Raw genomic sequence first — 20,033 nt, forward strand, 5'->3', positions numbered from 1 at the left:
ATTGATCGTATGAAGGGAATACATCTTACTATCTGTCTCACAGCTGGATGCAGATCTTTCTCGAACGAAAATCAGATGGGCTTTTAGAGCATTCTGTTTACTGGAAGCACACTGACCTATATCTCACTGTGCCAAGATCTTGAGTCTCAGTCCGCTGGCTGGTTTGATGGGGCCCACCGCGAATTCCTGTAATGTATCGACCTCTTCTGAATTTGCACCCAACCTCTTCAGTTACTTGTTGCTATAATTTATCCCACTTACAGCTCTCTCTAGGAACAAGGAACTTATTTCCTGATGCCCCAACGGATCTCATACCATTCTCTCCCTTCTTCTTGTGAGTATTTTCCACATGTTTCACACCTCGCCGATTCTTATGAAATACCCCGGTTTTCAACGTCCTCCTGTAGCACCACATCTCAAAGTCTCCTATTCTATTCCGTTCCGGTCTTCCAACAGTCCTCGTCTCATTGCCTTACAATGCTATGCTCCAGCCGTAAATTCTCAGAATTTTGTTTCTGTGATACTAATAGGGGTCTGTGTTTTACTCTGCTCGGCAACTGTGATGGATTAGTTGTCAAGCTGACTGCTCGATAGTTTTCTCACTGAGTCGGATAATTTGCCGCCAATCTCATAGATTATACACAATCACTTGATTACTCGTTTGTTGCCACTTCCCCAAATTATATTAAAAATTCCTAAGGAACGTTATCGATGACTTCCCCTTTATTTGATTGCAAGTTTTTCAAAGTCCTTTTTAAACGTTCACTTTAATATTGGAGCCCCTATGTCCTCCATATCGACTACCATTTCTTCGTCTATCACGTCATCAGACAATTCCTCGCCCATGGCCTCAGTGCACTCCTTCTACCTGTCTCTACTCATAGTTACATGGTGGAATCATTCTTGCACTTTCATTTATGGCGAATCAGTCCTAACTAGCATTTCTTTTTAGATTTCTTCGCATTTTTTATGCAGCCATTTCGCTTTTTGTTCCCTCCACTTCTAATGTACTTCATTCCTGGAAGACTTAAGGGGGGACATTGATGAAAAACACACACTGTTTCAAAAATGCACCAAATCAACAATTTTGGAGATATGGCAATAAAAGTTTGTACCACGCTTTATATGAAAGTAACACATTTCCATATAAAATCCTTTGATTATATATTTTCAACTTTTTCTTAATGAAATTTGAAGTTTTATTTTCTAAAAATAATGTATGTTCCTTTTTCTCAGGAAGTATTCAAGAGATTAATACAAAAAAATTTCTGTCTCATCTCTTTATATGTTATAAGCTTCTCTCATGAGGTTTTTGGAATAGGACGAATAGGAGAATTTTCATAATTTTTTAATTATAATTCCACAAGTATAATTTTAAATTCATGCAAAATTGCAAGCAATTTTCCCCATATCTCAGCTTGCAATCAGAATTTCAAAATTTGCTCTTGAGACAACGTTTAATAGGTTTGCAGAAATATGCGTACGAAATTTCATAATTTAGCATTCATAGAATCTGAGGAAAAGGTACATAAACTTTAAAAAACAAACTGTTCAGGAAACGCAGTTTGAAGTTCAACCTAAAATTTTTAATTATTTCACTTCTGAAGAAGGCACCACATTTGTACTCTGGGTCGTCTTTCCCTTCAAGGTTTCTCTTCTGGTTTCTCGTTGTCTGTCTTCTTTCCATTACCAGGTCTTCAACTGACTTTTCAGCTGCAGAGACGCGCTGTAAATCTATTGTTCTCAGTTAGTCTTGAGTAAAATTTCCTATCTCGAAGCCCATTCTTTCTAATACCTTCATCCTTCCGTCGTTCCCATCATTAAATACAACAACTGCATCGTAAGTTGCAATTCTGACAACTCTAGCAGTTGCAAATGTGTTTAAGGCATCGTTTCCATATTAGTGAATTTAGAGACTCATTTTTACGTTGCGTTTTGCCATGAACACACTTTTTGAGAAGTACAGGATAGGCCAGAAACCTGTAAGTGGGCTTCAGAAGATCCAGGATACAATTTCGAAATTTGGAAGCCTCTCCTTGTGAATGTAGGGGATGTTATCCCTCTGAGCTTGGCGTGGCAGGGAGGCCTCGTCATACTTTCAATTAATTTCCAGGCACATCGGATGCGATTTCAACATTGAAACTTTGGGAACTTATTGTCCATGAGTTGTACTAACAAAAAAAAAAAATCGAAAAATTGTCATTTTTGCTCAATTTCCTCAACTGTCGGATAGAAAAAGTGATGTACCCCAAGGGGGTAGGAGGAATCGGAATGAAATTCCGATTTTCTTTTCTTTTTAGTCATCAGCGACCTGCCACAAATTCCTCTCCTGAGCCAAATTCTTCATTTCACAGTATCACTTGCAATCTATGTCTACAATTATTTACCGAAGGTGTTCTAATATCTACCTTCTTGATATGTAATTTGAGAGTGGATAGGAGGAAGGGGGGGGGGGGGGGAGAGAGAGAAAGGAAAGGAAAGAAAAGAAAAGAGATTACCGATGTTGGCTGCATCGGGACATTATGCAGAATCAGCGACGAGTATAATGTGTAATGGACGCGGATTCGAGCCCGGGATCTCCTCCCTAGTAGGCAGGTGTGTTAACCACTGTACCATCCGGAACACAGTATTACTACAACTGCGTGGAGTATCTCGGCACCCCTCGTGGCCGCTCGACACTCTCAACAAGCACCATCTGTCTGCAGTACCTGTCCATCTCTTCCATACTCGTTACTCTGAGACTCCGACAGGAGCCGGCCAGTGTCTGGCCCAGACACTGGTTCAGAGGTTTTATTGACATACAGATATTCGTCACTAGAAAATTTTGTCAACGGCACACTGTTATCAGACTCTGTAACTACACTGTAGACGGCTAGGCTTTTTGTAATGAATTGCACTACAGAGGGTGGGGCAAATAGAAGTGGCCTAGACGAGTGGATACCATTTGTGGCAGCATTAATGGAGGAGGAAAAGACCTGCAGCTACCTCGAACAGAGCGGAGAAGCTGTCCATACAGCCAGCTGAACCTTGGAGCATATATACACAATTTTCACGACAGAACTGTTAGCAGAGGTCAGTTTAGTCGCTTGCCTAGCTTGTCACTCAGGTCACCCGATCTGTCAGTGTGTGATTAATTTGTGTCGGCAGCCATCGAGTCTAAGGTACATGTAATGTATACCATAGTTTTCAAGAAGTACAGTAGAACTGTACGGGTGAGATTTCAGCAATTCCAGTAGTCCAACTTCGATTCACCTTCAGCAACTTGCTCACCAGGGCTCGCAAGTGCCAAGAGATGAATGTTGGTCACTTTCAACATCTGCGATAGTCAGCTTAGTACTGTATTCCCTTTCCTCTGCTGTGTTTCTTTGAACCTGGAACTCCATTCTCCAGACAACTTTTATTTCTCCAACTGCGTAAGTCCTTAATATCCCACGAAATTAATTAATTATAATTTTCTTGTGTTGTAGAAGGATTTCCTTGTTCGCAACACGTAGTTCATTCATAAATATTTTCTTCTCATTCTTCGTTTTCCGTATGTGAGGCATTTTCGTCTTCTAAATTTGTTTGCATTCACGATTTTACCTTCAAACCGTCCAGCTGTTTCCTCTTTAACTCTGTTAGAATTGCTTTTATTTTGTGTATTCCAGAAAAGTGTTCAGAAAAAAATGCGGTGATCGTAGAATTCTCTCAAACAAGAATAATAAAATTCCAAAGTGTTCTTCGTAAGCTTGACCTTATCTCTTCCCTACTCGATCACTGTCATCCGCAGTTTCTTTTTCGGGAGTTTATTTTACCACTCGATAGTAGAACTGTTTCTTATTCTTGATCTGAGACACTTTCTTCATGCACACTTACGGATTTATCAAATTGTCCGTCCAGAAGAATACTCACACTGAATTTCCTAAATCCTGAGGCCCAGATTGTTTTTTGCCAGATTGGAAGATGCTACAACATTCTCCACATTGGTCGGAAAGGCTGTTTGGAATTGTGTCTCCGAAGATACTCCCTCCATTAGGCTCTCCGATATACACTGAAGAGCGAAAGAAACTGGTACACCTTCCTAATATCGTGTAGGCCCGCCGCGAGGATGCAGAAGTGCCGCAGCATTAAGTGGCATGGACTCGAATGACGTCCGAAGTAGTGCTGCAGGGAACTGACAACATTAATCCTTCAGGGCTGTCCATAAATCCTAAAGAATATGAAGTGGTGGAGATCTCTTCCGAAGAGCACGTGCAAGGTATCCCAGGTATGCTTAATAATGTTCATCTCTGAGGAGTTTGGTGGCCAGCGGAAGTGTCTTACCTCAGAAGAGTGCTCCTGGAGCCACCATGTAGCAATTACGGGCGTGTGGCGTGTCGCGTGTCGCGTTGTCCTGCTGGAATTGCCCAAATCCGTTGGAATGCACAATGGACATCAATGGATGCAGGTGATCAGAGATGGCGCTTAGGGACGTGTCACCTGTAAGAGTCGATCTAGACGTATCAGGGATCCTGTATCACTCCATCTGCACACGTCCCACACTATTACAGAGTCGGTGTTGAAGGGGCCAGGCGTGGCGTAAAGCTTTGTGTCGTGCAGTCATCAAGGGTACTAGCGTGGGCCTTCGGCTCTGAAGCCCATATTGACGATGTTTCGTTGAATGGTTCGCACGCTGACACTTGTTTATGACTCAGCATTGAAATCTGCAGCAATTTGCGGAAGGCTTGCACTTATATGAACGGTTCTCTTCAGTTGTCATTGGTCCCGTTGTTGGGGATCTTTTTCCGGCAGCAGCGATGTCGGAGATTTGGTGTTTTACCAGATTATTGACATTCACGTTATACATGTGAAATGGTCGGATGGGAAAATCCCCACTTCAACGTTACCTCGTAGAAGCTGTGTCCTCATCATCGTTTCATCAACATCGCCGACGCGGAAGTCGCCCAATGCGGCGTTGCCTGAAATAAGACAACGTTGAGGCCGAACTTCCCCGGCGTGGATCTCTCGTCCATCAATGCCACACGGTCATTTTTTTCTTATGGGTGACTGGAGCAGACATTTCAGACCTACTGTCACTCAGAAGCGACACAAAAAGCACCAGGGGGTGGCATAAGGACCATAATGATCGAGAATGAAACCACCTCTTGCCTTGATGGGAGGTTTACTACCTTTGGCCCGAAAAAAGCACGTTCTTTGAGAATTTTTTTCTCGGGATGTGTTAAAGATATCAACTGGAAACTTGGTCAAAATGTTTATTGATATTTCCTCTACAAACTGTAAATTTTGGACAAGAAATGTCGAAGATCAAAGGCTGGAGTGCCGTCGGAACGAAACAAAATTTCAACGTAGACCTCCACGCACTGTATGTCACAGGTTAGCCGGCTCGTTTGAAATCAAAATTGAGTTATCGTTAGAGAAGTATTTATGATTCTTTAGGAGTTGTACCTCGCTTAAGTTATTTGGACCATAGGAAACAAAATTATGGCCATTTGAAAAAAATAGGCTTTCTTTCATCGATTTTTTGATTTCGTCGCCCAAGTAAAAATATTTATAGTTTATGGATCGGAATGAAACTTGTACAACCCCTAGACAATTTAGATAGATTCGTCGGAAACAACGAATCATGCCAATCGGTTCAGTAGATTCAAAGTTACCACACCGCGCGATAAAAAAAAGTCATTTCGAGAAATCGGCTTTTCCGGGTGCATAAACTAGTCCGAGCCGCTCGCACGGCCGGTGACAAGCGGCTTTCGGCCGCTTGAATCCGGTGTCGTCCGAATGCTTGGCGAACTACGTCGAATAGAGTCACAGGGTGACGTCCATCGTTGTCATGGTCTTAAGAATTGCTGAAGGCCCTTCGTTGAAGCTGCTCACGGCCAGTCTTCGAGCCAGAATGCAAATATTGGGGGCTAACTTTCAAACACACGCGTTCAAACTTCCATTTGAATTTTGTGTGTTTCCTCCTAAGCACCGGTAAAATAACTGGTGCGTGAAAAAGACCGATTTCAGGCAGGTGAATTTTTTTGTTGAACCGCGAATAACAAACATTTACGTTCCGTATTCGGAAAAACAGTTTCAGATGTTGGTTCTAAACACTTATATGGATCCAACAATGCTATTTAAAAGAAATAGATTTTTTTGAACCAAAAGATAGTAAACCTCCCCTTAAGGTTTGACTCCCACATATTTCAGATACATTCCTAGATCTCTTATATTTTCACTAGTTCAGCGACGTACCGCCACTCAGTCTGTCGAAATAGGTGCCTGTCACACTGGCGCCTATGAATCATTGAATGGCTGTGTCTGTACAGGGGTAAAACATTAAAGTGCCCAACAAGCGTGAGTGGGCAGCATCGATGGAGTCCCGCAACTGGGGAGTGTTAGAGGGATGTATTGCCGTTTTATTCATACACGTGTCAATGTCACACAGCCCCATCATTACGTTAGTCGGGCATGAAGCAGAGAGCCTAGAAAAGCATAAATACTCTCTCTAGCTTCAGAAGACGTTCAGATTTCGTCGCTTTTGAAAGGTCCTAGTGATTCCACCCTCCTTATCAGAGCAACAATTTCGATCGCGCTGCACTCAAAAATGGTACGGTAACATTCAGTGAGGTATCACACCCAAGGTGTGGACAGTCCAGGAGAACGTAAGCAAAGGTTGTCAAGAACGTCGCTCCGTTGCTCGACACACTTCGAAATGTTTTCGGCCGCGAAATGTGTGAGAATCAACTCCCCAAGGAAGGGGTCGTTTCGTTGTCGCCCCACTATGCCAAAACCTGAGACCTTTTCGTGTCGCTTCTGAACGACAGTGTGTCTAAAATGATTTCTACATCTACATCTACATCCATGCTCCGCAAGCCACCAGACGATGTGTGGCGGAGGGTACCCTGAGTATCTCTATCGGTTCTCCATTCTATTCCAGTCTTGTATTGTTCGTGGAAAGAAGGATTGTCGGTATGCTTTTGAGTGGGCTCTAATCTCCCTGATTTTATCCTCATGGACTATTCGCGAGATATACGTAGGAGGGAGCAATATACTGCTTGACTCTTCGGTTAAGGTATGTTCTCGAAACTTTTACAAAAGCCCGTACCGAGCTACTGAGCATCTCTCCTGCAGAGTCTTCCACTGGAGTTTATCTATCATCTCCGTAACGCTCTCGCGATTACTAAATGATCCTGTAACGAAGCGCTCTGCTCTCCGTTGGATCTTCTCTATCTCGTCTATCAACCCTATCTGGTACGGATCCCACACTGCTGAGCAGTATTCAAGCAGCGGGCGAACAAGCGTACTGTAACCTACTTCATTTGTTTTCGGGTTGCATTATGTTAGGATTCTTCCAATGAATCTCAGTCTGGCATCTGCTTCACCGACGATCAACTTTATATGATCATTCCATTTTAAATCACTCCTAATGGGTAACCCCAGATAATTTATGGAATTAACTGCTTGCAGTTGCTGATCTGCTATTTTGTAGCTAAATAATAAGGGATCTATCTTTCTATGTATTCGCAGCACATTATACTTGTCTACATTTAGATTCAATTGCCATTCCGTGCACCATGCGTCAATTCGCTGCAGATCCTCCTGCATTTCAGTACAATTTTCCATTGTTGCAATCTCTCGATACACCACAGCATCATCCGCAAAAAGCCTCAGTGAACTTCCTATGTCATCCACCAGGTCATTTATGTATATTGTGAATAGCAACGGGCCTATGACACTCCCCTGCGGCACACCTGAAATCACTATTACTTCGGAAGACTTCTCTCCATTGAGAATGACATGCTGCGTTCTGTTATCTAGGAACTCCTCTATCCAATTACACAATTGGTCTGATAGTCCGTATGCTCTTACTTTGTTCATTAAACGACTGTGGGGAACTGTGTCAAACGCCTTGCGGAAGTCAAGAAACACGGCATCTACCTGTGAACCCGTGTCTATGGCCCTCTGAGTCTCGTGGACGAATAGCGCAAGCTGGGTTTCACACGACCGTCTTTTTCAAAACCCACGCTGATTCTTACAGAGTAGATTTCTTGTCTCCAGAAAAGACATTATACTCGAACGTAATACGTGTTCGAAAATTCTAAAACTGATAGACGTTAGAGATATAGGTCTATAGTTGTGCACATCTGTTCGACGTCCCTTCTTGAAAACGGGGATGACCTGTGCCCTTTTCCAATCCTTTGGAACGCTTCGCTCTTCTAGAGAACCACGGTACACCGCTGCAAGAAGGGGGGCAAGTTCCTTCGCGTACTCTGTATAAAATCGAACTGGTATCCCATCAGGACCAGCGGCCTTTCCTCTTTTGAGCGATTTTAATTGTTTCTCTATCCCTCTGTCATCTATTTCGATATCTACCATTTTTTCAACTGTGCGACAATCTAGAGAAGGAAGTACACTGCAGTCTTCCTCTGTGAAACTGCTTTGGAAGAAGACATTTAGTATTTCGGCCTTTAGTCTGTCATCCTCTGTTTCAGTACCATTTTGGTCACAGTGTGTCTGGACATTTTGGTTTGATCCACCTACCGCTTTGACATAGGACCAAAATTTCTTAGGATTTTCTGCCAAGTCAGTTCATAGAACTTTACTTTCGAATTCATTGAACGCCTCTCGCATAGCCCTCCTCACACTACATTTCGCTTCGCGTAAGTTTTGTTTGTCTGCAAGGCTTTGGCTATGTTTATGTTTGCTGTTAAGTTCCCTTTGCTTCCGTAGCAGTTTTCTAACTCTGTTGTTGTACCACGGTGGCTCTTTTCCATCTCTTACGATCTTGCTTGGCACATACTCATATAAAACATATTGTACGATGGTTTTCAACTTTGTCCACTGATGCTCAACACTATCTGTACTTGAGACAAAACTTTTATGTTGAGCCATCAGGTACTTTGTAATCTGCTTTTTGTCACTTTTGCTAAACAGAAAAATCTTCCTACCTTTTTTAATATTTCTATTTACGGGTGAAATCATCGATGCAGTAACCGTTTTATTATCACTGATTTCTTCGGCGACACTAAAGGAAACAGCGTGACTTCAAAACTAGGCACTCTGTTTCTGACCTCAGTCACAGGCGGGTCAATAGAAGGAGTAAAATGTTTGTAAGACGGCTGTGACGACTTTCCATCATGTGGCACAACCACAGTGGCGTTAGGCAGAAGTGTGATGAAATTCGGTGTCGATGTCACATCATTATGGGGGGTAGGACGTCAAACGGCCCGACTTGGAGCAGGAGAGGAACCACAGGACATTTTAATTTGCACTGTCTATAATTTTACAAATAAATTCATATAACTTTGTCAGCATGACCGGGAAGGATTCAGAATTCACACTCATAGCATTGGAAGTTCGATAAAATAACGAAGTAATTTTTTTTTTTTACATGTGAAATGTCATAATTTTTTTCACTTACTAATGGCAGCATTTGATGCTATAGGTACACTTTCCTTGATAAGTAAGAGGGATTCTTCGATGAATTTTGAACAGCATACAAACCATACTTAAAGGTGCATGAAAATCTAGAATTTCCCAAATCTATCAAAAACTGTGGTAAACATGAAGTTAAAATATAACAGCTCATTCGTTTTTTCATAAATTAAATAAATTCTAGTTTCATGCACTTGTAATTATGGCATGTATGCTGTGCGAAATTTATCGAAGAATCTCTCTAACTTATGAAGAAAAGTGTACCTATAGCAACAAATGCAGCCATTAGTAAGTGAAAAATAATGAAATTTCGCATGAAAAGAAAGAAAATTATTTTGTTTTCGAATTTCCACTGCAATGATTGTGAATCCTGAATCCTTCCTGGTGATACTGACAAAGTTTTATGAACTCATTTGTCAAAGCATAGACACTGTAAATTAAAATGTCGTGTGATGCCTCTCCTGCTCCAAGTCTGCCCGTTTGACGTCCTACTCCGCTTAACTCACCATACACCCAACATGAACTCCTGTGCTCGCATTTGTCGACAGTATGCTGCTGGAAGCTTCGCGAAGCCCGAGGGTTATGTCGCAGAGCGATATTTTTTTGCATCGTAGCAGAATAAGGCAGTAGGCACCTTTGAGACAAATTTCAAACTTACGCTCCGCAACGGGATGCAGTTACGGGGTTTCCAAAAAGTGACTTTAATTGTGTTTCACAGTGAACTTTTTGCCCTACAACGTCTATCAGAAAATAACAGACAAGCATTGTAATCCAAAATTAGTTCGACTCATAGTTCTGCAAGAGGATTCTCTTCACATCTGCCCAAGTAATGCTGCTATCATGATCCTAGTTTTAACAGATTTTGATAGCACACCAAGACTGTGGTGTGTTCAGATGCTGACACCATCGTCTTCGAACTCTGTAATTTCCCCTCAAAAGTTCCAGTAATTAACTCAAATGCGTAAGATAAATTTGCTAGGTAGGAGCTTCACTTCCCCGACGACTCATATTAGGGCATTTTTCGTATGTTTTCAAAGCTCCAGAAGACGTTGCTATTCTCGGTGTGATTCTCTCATCATTCTCGTCGGTCAGGAGGCCGGCATTGCGTTGAGGTCTCATAAAGTTACAACATTGGCACTAGGTGTTGTCAGCATGCATGATCTGCTGACTCAGGTGTCGGTCACGACGATTTCTGTTGGCGTATTGCTATGAAAGTGTCCTTCAGTGTATACTGCAGCCGACTGCTAACTGTGGTCTAATAACTGCGGATCTATTGCATTGTTCCTTCTGTATACTACATATAATATCTAGAATGAGATTTTCACTCTGCAGCGGAGTGTGCGCCGAAATGAAACTTCCTGGCAGATTAAAACTATGTGCCGGGCCGAGACTCGAACTCAGGACCTTTGCCTTTCGCGGACAAGTGCTCTACCAATTGAGCTACCCAAGCACGACTCACGACCTGTCCTCACAGCTTTACTTCTCTCAGTACCTCGTTTCCTACCTTCCAAACTTTACAGAAGCTTTCCTGCGAACCTGCAGAACTAGCACTCCTGAGAGAAATGAGAGCTTCTGTAAGGTTTGGAAGGTAGGAGACGAGGTACTGGCAGAAGTAAAGCTGTAAGGACGGGGTGTGAGTCGTGCTTGGCTACCTCAATTGGTAGAGCATTTTCTCGTGAAAGGCAGAGGTTCCGAGTTCGAGTCTCGGGCAGGCAAACAGTTTTAATCTTCAAGGAAGCTTCAGCTACTGCATCTGTTCACTGTACTAGAAAAGAAAGCTCCACCTGTTCATTGCATCTCATCTACATCAAAAGCTCGGGGCGACTTGTCCAAAGACTAGGGTTGTTAGATTTCTAGAGATAAAATCCTATCTTTCGGACTTTGAGGCACCTTACTTCTTAGTCAACTTATACGGCCAGGTGTCGAAACGTGAACTGAACACCTGGCACCGGTTTATACCAGTATGTCATAGCCCGACATGGGTCGTAGCATACTTCTTGTGAATCTGATAACTGATTTGGAGATTTTTCAGATGTTTCAGGTATTCTCTCTCCTCCACTTCAGTGCAGCGCACAAAACTTTCATACAACCATGTGAAACTGTCAGAAGGGACCTTCTCTGTGGCATTTTTCAACTCGCATGTCACACAGGCTTGTCTACCGTAATGTCGTGGAAGCGTTGACCGTTCACGTGAATTTCTGGGCTTTATTGTTTCGCGGTAGATTCATATTGATTACGCGTGACGTCTCGTCACCTGTGATGATTTTTTCCAGAAAATGATAGTCCGCATTTTGCATTTCAGTCAAATTGCGGAGGTGTCCACGCGTCGTTTTTGTTTTCGAGTCGAGGAGTATAGCAGAAACTTTGTACACAATTTTCTCTGACGGAGAATGTCTTGAGACCGGATGTGTTGGCTCTCAACGGATGTCAGGTTAGGGGAAATAAATACGAAAATAAACAAATAAATAGCTCCATTCATCTTATTTAAATTAAATTGGTATAGATGCCGAAGAGACCGTTAGCCGCCGTCTCCTATCATACGTGGTGCATCCTTATATCCCATAAACAAATTCTGGCTCTTTTTTCACATGTGGTACTACAAGTGACAATGTAGGTTAGGGTCAGGTCTGTACTCATTATCAGACAGCCATCTCGTAAAGTGACAGTTTGCGAAAAGCAGGAAACCCAGGATTATGTCCTAAGTTTGTCCAGATTTTCATTACTGGAGAAAAGCTTCCAGACTTACAAGGAGACGGCACGACGGTGGGATCGGGGATTTGTCCGAAATTTTGTGTGGTGCAGGAGGACCCCCAAAACCTCACATGGTAAAAATATCAGGACGCACTACCCGGAAAATCCCAGGAAAAAAACGATCCAAAGTTTCTTAGGTGCGTATGAGTATGAAATGTTAGTGCTTTGCTGAGGCGCCCTCTGGCCTAGATGTTTAGGGCTCAGACTCTTACGCCAGAGGTCTCGCGTTCGATTCCTCCCCTGGCACTTATTTTCTTCTGTTTCATTTTCTTTTGTTATTCCACCAATTATTCAGAAAGTTTCCCAAACCTACATTGTCTTTAACAAATTAGTTACATTATTGAATAAAAATTATTTTCTTTTTGTCCTACAACACAATTCATGGCGGTGGGTTTCCCATTTTTCATTGTAAAGTATATGAAGAGAAACATTGGATTTTTAATCAGAATAGTAAAGTCGATTGGGACACATTCAATTTTTAAACATATGATAATTACAAACAAGAACCGCAGTGGTAATTATCGTAAATACAAACAAAGCAATCGTTTTTTCGACATCTTGGGCAACATATGAGAGCCGAGTTTTTACAATCACAGGGCGTTTGAAAAATCTGTACAAAAACATGCCCCGTTAACGTTTACGAAAATGTTTTGAGTTTCTGATAATTTTGAGACAAACCAGGAATATTGAATACTGTCTCGGAATATTGGCGACGATAATTTATGGTGAATTATAGAATGAATTTTTATACAATCTTCCCCAGAATTAATTTCACGATTCTCCTGTAACAATGCGCTGCAATTTTGCAAGCAACAGAAGAAAAAAAAATGTGCGTGAGGAGGAATCAAACACGAGACCTCTGGCATAAAGGTCCGAACGCAATGTAGGCCAAAAGGCGGCTCGGCAATAGACTAACATTTTATACTCATACGGCACCTAAGAAAGTTTGGATCGATTTTTCTCGGCATTTTCCAAGTAGTGTGTCCTAATATTTCAAAGACATGAGGTGTTAGGGGTCCTCTTTCACCACACGAAATTGCGAACAATTCCCCGATCCCACGGTTGTGCCATCTCCTTGTTAGTGTGGAAGCTTCAAAAAGTGTAAGTAAATGGCAGTATTTTTTAAAACAATAACACGATTTGTAGCAATAAATCTTTTTCACGGTTGTTTTGATAAAGCCACAAAAGGTAGGCCACACAACATCATTACCTTTCTTGCCTCTTGATATCGATGAGTAGATGCAAGCCTGTATGGGGTCTCAGGCATGAAGGCGAAACAGAGCCAGAAGATGGCCACAGGAGCGACGTTCACATACAGGACGACGTAATAAGGCAGGAAAGCGCCGATGATGTAAGCGAACAGGACACCAATGTTGCACAGCAGGGGCTGCATGCAGCCCAGGCTGCCCCGCACCTCGTCGCTGGTTGTCTCGCTGACGTACAGCGTCGTCAACATCAGACAGCCGGCACACTGCACAGCAGCCAGCACCCTGCAAGCCGAGGAGAGCAGGGACATGCGAAGTACTGGCTATACGGACACAAACACCCCATTACTTGGAAACTTTACGAGATCGAGTATATAAAAAAGTGAAGATAATGTGTTTAATGTCACTGTAATTCTGAACTATGTATATGTGCAGTCTACTCTGGGCCCTATGTTGAGAACCTAGATAGGAGAAATCAGCTTTGAGGCAAGTAAAGGGACAGTGTATTTCCTGGCTCAGGCAGCCCGCAAGGTCAAGGTCACTCCCCCACCTTCTTCCCTGCTCGCCTTCTCCTCCTCACTTTTTTTTCTAGACCAACGGGATTAGTTACAAATCCTGCGAAAGTCAAAACTGCCCACCCCACAGATGTTGTATGGCCACGCTTGACACCACTAGACTCTTGTCTACGATGCGAAACCATGTCAGCCACAGTGAGTGCTAGGGAATGTGACACCTTGGATGAAGGCTGTGGCCGATCCACCTCGCAAGCAAAAGGGCAGGTTTTTTTGCCTCTCTACATCGAAGCAGATTCTTAAAGGCCATGATCAGGCACATGTCTTATTGCCAGAGCGTTGCCGCCTTCCACTGATATTGTAAGCAAATCACAACAGGTAGGACTCCTGCTTCCTTAGATAGAAGGACATGAATGGACTGTATTTTATTGCCAGAAAACTTCCGATGTGTGGAGAACCTATTAAAGAAAGTATCAGTCCTCTTTTACAGTACTGTATGGTATCCCTGTCAGATAATACACTACTGGCCATTAAAAATTGCTACACCACGAAGATGATGTGCTACAGACGCGAAATTTAATCGAAAGGAAGAAGATGCTGTGATATGCAAATGATTAGCTTTTCAGACCATTCACACAACGTTGGCACCAGTGGTGACACCTACAACGTGCTGACATGAGGAAGGTTTCCAGCCGATTTCTTATACACAAACAGCAGTGGACCGGCGTTGCCTGGTGAAACGTCGCGATGCCTCGTGTAAGGAGGAGAAATGCGTACCATCACGTTTCCGACTTTGAATAAGGTCGGAGTGTAGCCTATCACGATTGCGGTTTATCGTATCGCGACATTGCTGCCCGCGTTGGTCGAGTTCCAACGACTTTTAGCAGAATATGGATCGGTCTGTTCAGGAGGGTAATACGGAACGCCATGCTGGATCCCAACGGCCTCCTATCACTAGCAGTCGAGATAACAGGCATCTTATCCGCATGGCTGTAACGGATCGTGCAGCCACATCTCGATCCCTGAGTCAACAGATGGGAACGTTTACAAGACAACAACCATCTGCACGAACAGTTCGACGACGTTTGCAGCAGCATGGATTATCAGCGCTGGGACCATGGCTGCGATTACCCTTGACGCTGCATCACAGACAGGAGCGTCTGCGATGGTGTACTCAACGACGAACCTGGGTGCATGGATGAATCCTGGTTCTGTTTACAGCATCATGATGGTCGCATCCGTGTTTGGCGACATCGCGGTGAACGCACATTAGAAGCGTGTATTCGTCATCGCCATATTGGCGTATCACCCGGCGTGATAGTATGGGGTGCGATTGGTTATCTCGGTCACCTCTTTTCGCATTGACGGCACTTTGAACAGTGGACGTTAAATTTCAGATGTTTTACGACTCATGACTCTACCCTTCATTCGATCCCTGCGAAACCCTTTATTTGAGCAGGACAATGCACGACCGCATGTTGTAGATCCTGTACGGGGCTTTCTGGGTACAGGAAATGTTCGACTGCTGCCCTGGCCAGCAAATTCCCCAGATCTTTCACCAACTGAAAACGTCTGGTCAATGGTGGCCGAGCAACTGGCTCGTCACAATACGCCAGTCACTACTCCGGATGAACTGTGGTATCGTGTTGAAGCTGCATGGGCAGATGTACCTGTACACGCTATCCAAGCTCTGTTTGACTCAATGCCCTTGTCTTTCCAGCAGTAGTTTATGACAATCGTTTTCGTCATATACCACAGTATTCTTTTCTATGTGTAAAACATGGTAACTGCACTTCGCCCTTCCTCTTCTGTGGGAGACTTTTTTTTTACAGTGCTTTGGACATCTGTATGTGTCATGAGCTGCCGACCTCTCACTACTGCGGATGAGTTACTTACATACCAAGGTGAATAAAAACATTTCGAGTATTTATCATACTATATATCTGACTCATTGCGTACTATGATTCGGTTCGAGGCCTCGAACAGTTTATGAGATATGACGATAGTTATGACCACGTTTCGCGAAGCGCAAGGACGTGAAGGGGACTGTCGGGCGCGACCGTCCTTCGCTTATAGAACCCAATAACTCGAGAAAGAAATGAAATAAACTTTAGCTCTCAGTTTTAATTAAAATTTCGGTATCTTATCCACATTTTATTCGCTTCTGGGATCTAAAATCAATCAAATACAAAGTTTACGCAGTGCGTTTGTACCTCTGCAAAATCTTTAATACACTCCTGGAAATGGAAAAAAGAACACATTGACACCAGTGTGTCAGACCCACCATACTTGCTCCGGACACTGCGAGAGGGCTGTACAAGCAATGATCACACGCACGGCACAGCGGACACACCAGGAACCGCGGTGTTGGCCGTCGAATGGTGCTAGCTGCGCAGCATTTGTGCACCGCCGCCGTCAGTGTCAGCCAGTTTGCTGTGGCATACGGAGGTCCATCGCAGTCTTTAACACTGGTAGCATGCCGCGACAGCGTGGACGTGAACCGTATGTGCAGTTGACGGACTTTGAGCGAGGGCGTATTGTGGGCATGCGGGAGGCCGGGTGGACGTATCGCCGAATTGCTCAACACGTGGGGCGTGAGGTCTCCACAGTACATCGATGTTGTCGCCAGTGATCGGCGGAAAGTGCACGTGCCCGTCGACCTGGGACCGGACCGCAGCGACGCACGGATGCACGCCAAGACGGTAGGATCCTATGCAGTGCCGTAGGGGACCGCACCGCCTCTTCCCAGCAAATTAGGGACACTGTTGCTCCCGGGGTATCGGCGAGGACCATTCGCAACCGTCTCCATGAAGCTGGGCTACGGTCCCGCACACCGTTAGGCCGTCTTCCGCTCACGCCCCAACATCGTGCAGCCCGCCTCCAGTGGTGTCGCGACAGGCGTGAATGGAGGGACGAATGGAGACGTGTCGTGTTCAGCGATGAGAGTCGCTTCTGCCTTGGTGCCAATGATGGTCGTATGCGTGTTTGGCGCTGTGCAGGTGAACACCACAATCAGGACTGCATACGACCGAGGCACACAGGGCCAACACCCGGCATCATGGTGTGGGGAGCGATCTCCTACACTGGCCGTACACCTCTGGTGATCGTCGAGGGGACACTGAATAGTGCACGGTACATCCAAACCGTAATCGAACCCATCGTTCTACCATTCCTAGACCGCCAAGGGAGCTTGCTGTTCCAACAGGGCAATGCACGTCCGCATGTATCCCGTGCCACCCAACGTGCTCTAGAAGGTGTAAGTCAACTACCCTGGCCAGCAAGATCTCCGGATCTGTCCCCCATTGAGCATGTTTGGGACTGGATGAAGCGTCGTCTCACGCGGTCTGCACGTCCAGCACGAACGCTGGTCCAACTGAGGCGCCAGGTGGAAGTGACATGGCAAGCCGTTCCACAGGACTACATCCAGCATCTCTACGATCGTCTCCATGGGAGAATAGCAGCTTGCATTGCTGCGAAAGGCGGATATACACTGTACTAGTGCCGACATTGTGCATGCTCTGTTGCCTGTGTCTACGTGCCTGTGGTTCTGTCAGTGGGATCATGTGATGTATCTGACCCCAGGAACGTGTCAATAAAGTTTCCCCTTCCTGGGACAATGAATTCACGGTGTTCTTATTTCGATTTCCAGGAGTGTATTTCACGTAATGTTTTACTTAATTTCATGCAGCAATGTAACTATGGCATGTAACGAAAAGAAAGTCAGTCCTTTTTGATATGTAAATATCAGACTGTAAGATTAGGAGTAATTCTTAGCTGCTAGCAAGTCCGCATGGACCGATCTGGGGCGCGCCGCGCTCGCCCGTCCATCTGATATAAAACCCAATAACTTGAGAACGAAATGAGATATCGCTTTGCTCTCAATTTTAAATAAAGCTTCTGTAAAGCTTCCTTGCAGATTAAAAATGTGTGCCGGACCGAGACTCGAACTCGGGACCTTTGCCTTTCTCGGGCAATTGCTGTACCAAGCAGGAGAGCTTCTGTAAAGTTTGGAAGGTAGGAGACGCGGCACTGGCAGAAGTCAGGCTGTGAGGACGGGGCGTGAGTCGTGCTTGGGTAGCTCACTTGGTAGAGCACTTGCCCGCGAAAGGCAAAGGTGCCTAGTTCGAATGACGGTCCGGCACATAGTTTTAATCTGCCAGGAAGATTCATATCAGTGCATACTCCGCTGCAGACTGAAATTCGCATTCTAAAAATTTCTATATCTTACGTACATTTCACTCACTGCAATGTACGACATGGAATCAACCACACGCAAAGTTAAAACAATGCAAACTTTAAAATTCCGTGCAATGTTTCACTTAACCTGGTGCCGCGCAATAAGTAAGCCGTATAACAAAAATAAATTCACTTCTATATTAAGTGAATTCATTAGAATGTAAGATGTGAAAGAGTCAATATTTTCACCTAATTGTTTTCGAATCATCATATAGTAAGTATTTCATATCGACCAGAACGCCATCTCTTCGCACAAGCACCAATACGTAGCGAGGAGTACAGCCATAACAAAAGCGGCCCCAGGACGGAATTCAAAGAGCACGTCTCTAACAGTGAGAGTGTTAAAAGGAGTAATTTCTTTAATAATTCCATTTGGCAGACTTGTTACTTTTCCCAAGATCATTGAACCAATTTTGTTTGTGGAAACCAGTAATAAGTACATTGAAGAGCCAAAGAAACTGGTACATCTGCCTAATATCGTGCAGGACCCCGCGAGCACGCAGAAGTGCCGCAACATGACGTGGCATGGACTCCACAAATGTCTGAAGTAGTGCTGGAGGTAACTGACAACATGAATCCTTCAGGGCTGTCCATAAATCGGTAAGAGAGGGTGGAGATCTCATCTGAGCATCCCATATATGCTCGATAATGTTCATCTTTGGGGAGTTCGGCTGCCAGCGGAAGCTTTTAAACTCAGAAGTGTGTTCCTGGAGCCACTCTCTAACAATTCTGGACGTTTGAGGACGTTTTGTCCTGCTGGAATCGTCCAAGTCTGTCTGAATGCACAATAGGCATGAATGGTTCAAATGGCTCTGAGCGCTATGTGACTTAACTTCTGAGGTCATCAGTCCCCTAGAACATAGAACTACTTAAACCCAACTAACCTAAGGACATCACACACATCGATGTCCGAGGCAGGATTCCAACCTCCGACCGTAGCGGTCACTCGGTTCCAGACTGTAGCGACTAGAACCGCTCGGCCACTCAGGCCGGCAGACATGAGTGGATGCCTGTGATCAGGTAGGGTGATTACGTACGTCTCACCTGTCAGAGTCGTATCGAGATGAATCAGGGCCCCATATCACTCCAACTGCACACGCCCCACAATTTTACAGAGCCTACACCTGGTTAAGTAGTCTCCTGCTGACATACAGCGTCCATGGATTCATGAGGTTGTCTCCATACCCGTACACGTCCATCCGCTCGATACAATTTGAAACGAAACTCGTCCTGCCAGGTAACATGTTTCCAGTTATCAAAAGTTCAATGTCGGCGTTGACAGGCCCAGGCGAGGAGTAAAGCTTTGTTCGTGCAGTCATCAAGGGTATACGAGTGGGGCCTTCGGCTCCGAAAGCCTATATCGGTGATGTTTCGTTGAATGGTTCGCACACTGACACTTGTTGATGGCCCAGCGCCGAAATCTGCAGCAATTTGTGGAACGGTTGTACTTCTGTCTAGTTGAAAGATTCTCTTCAGTCATCGTTGGTCGCGTTTTGCAGGACCTTTATTCCCAGCCGCAGCGATGCCGGAGATGTTTTACCGGATTCCTGATGTTTACGGTATGCTCGTGAAATGGTCGTACGGGAAAATCCCCACTTGATCGCTACAACGGAGATGCTGTGTCCCATCGCTCGTGCGTCGTCTATGCCACAACTTTTAAACTCACTTAAGTGTGTAGCCATTGTAGCAGCAGTAACCGACCTAACAGCTGCGCCAGATACTTACTTTCTTATATAGGTTTTGCCAAGCCTGCCTGTTTACAAACTTCCGTATCTGGATACGCATTTCTATACCATTTTCTTTGGTGTTTCACTGTATATTTGATTGTGTTGTGGAGAATAATGTTCTAAAACTATACAGACTACAAACCACCAATCCATTCCATTCCATCTGTAAGCATCTGAACAGCACCTGGCTGCAGTGACAGAGA

At 44.3% G+C, this 20,033-nt stretch overlaps 1 protein-coding gene across 1 annotated transcript in view; it reads right to left on the reverse strand.

Moving 5' to 3' along the window:
* LOC126278129 (facilitated trehalose transporter Tret1-2 homolog) overlaps positions 1–20,033 on the reverse strand; it is a 61,417-nt gene that overhangs the window by 13,223 nt on the left and 28,161 nt on the right. The window contains exon 2 of the mRNA XM_049978017.1: positions 13,361–13,640. Coding sequence (XP_049833974.1) covers positions 13,361–13,640 — 280 coding nt within the window. The remainder of the gene's footprint in view (positions 1–13,360; positions 13,641–20,033) is intronic.

The sequence above is a fragment of the Schistocerca gregaria genome, chromosome 6 (genome assembly GCF_023897955.1).
Source record: "Schistocerca gregaria isolate iqSchGreg1 chromosome 6, iqSchGreg1.2, whole genome shotgun sequence".
In the NCBI taxonomy this organism is placed as follows: Eukaryota; Metazoa; Arthropoda; class Insecta; order Orthoptera; family Acrididae; genus Schistocerca; species Schistocerca gregaria.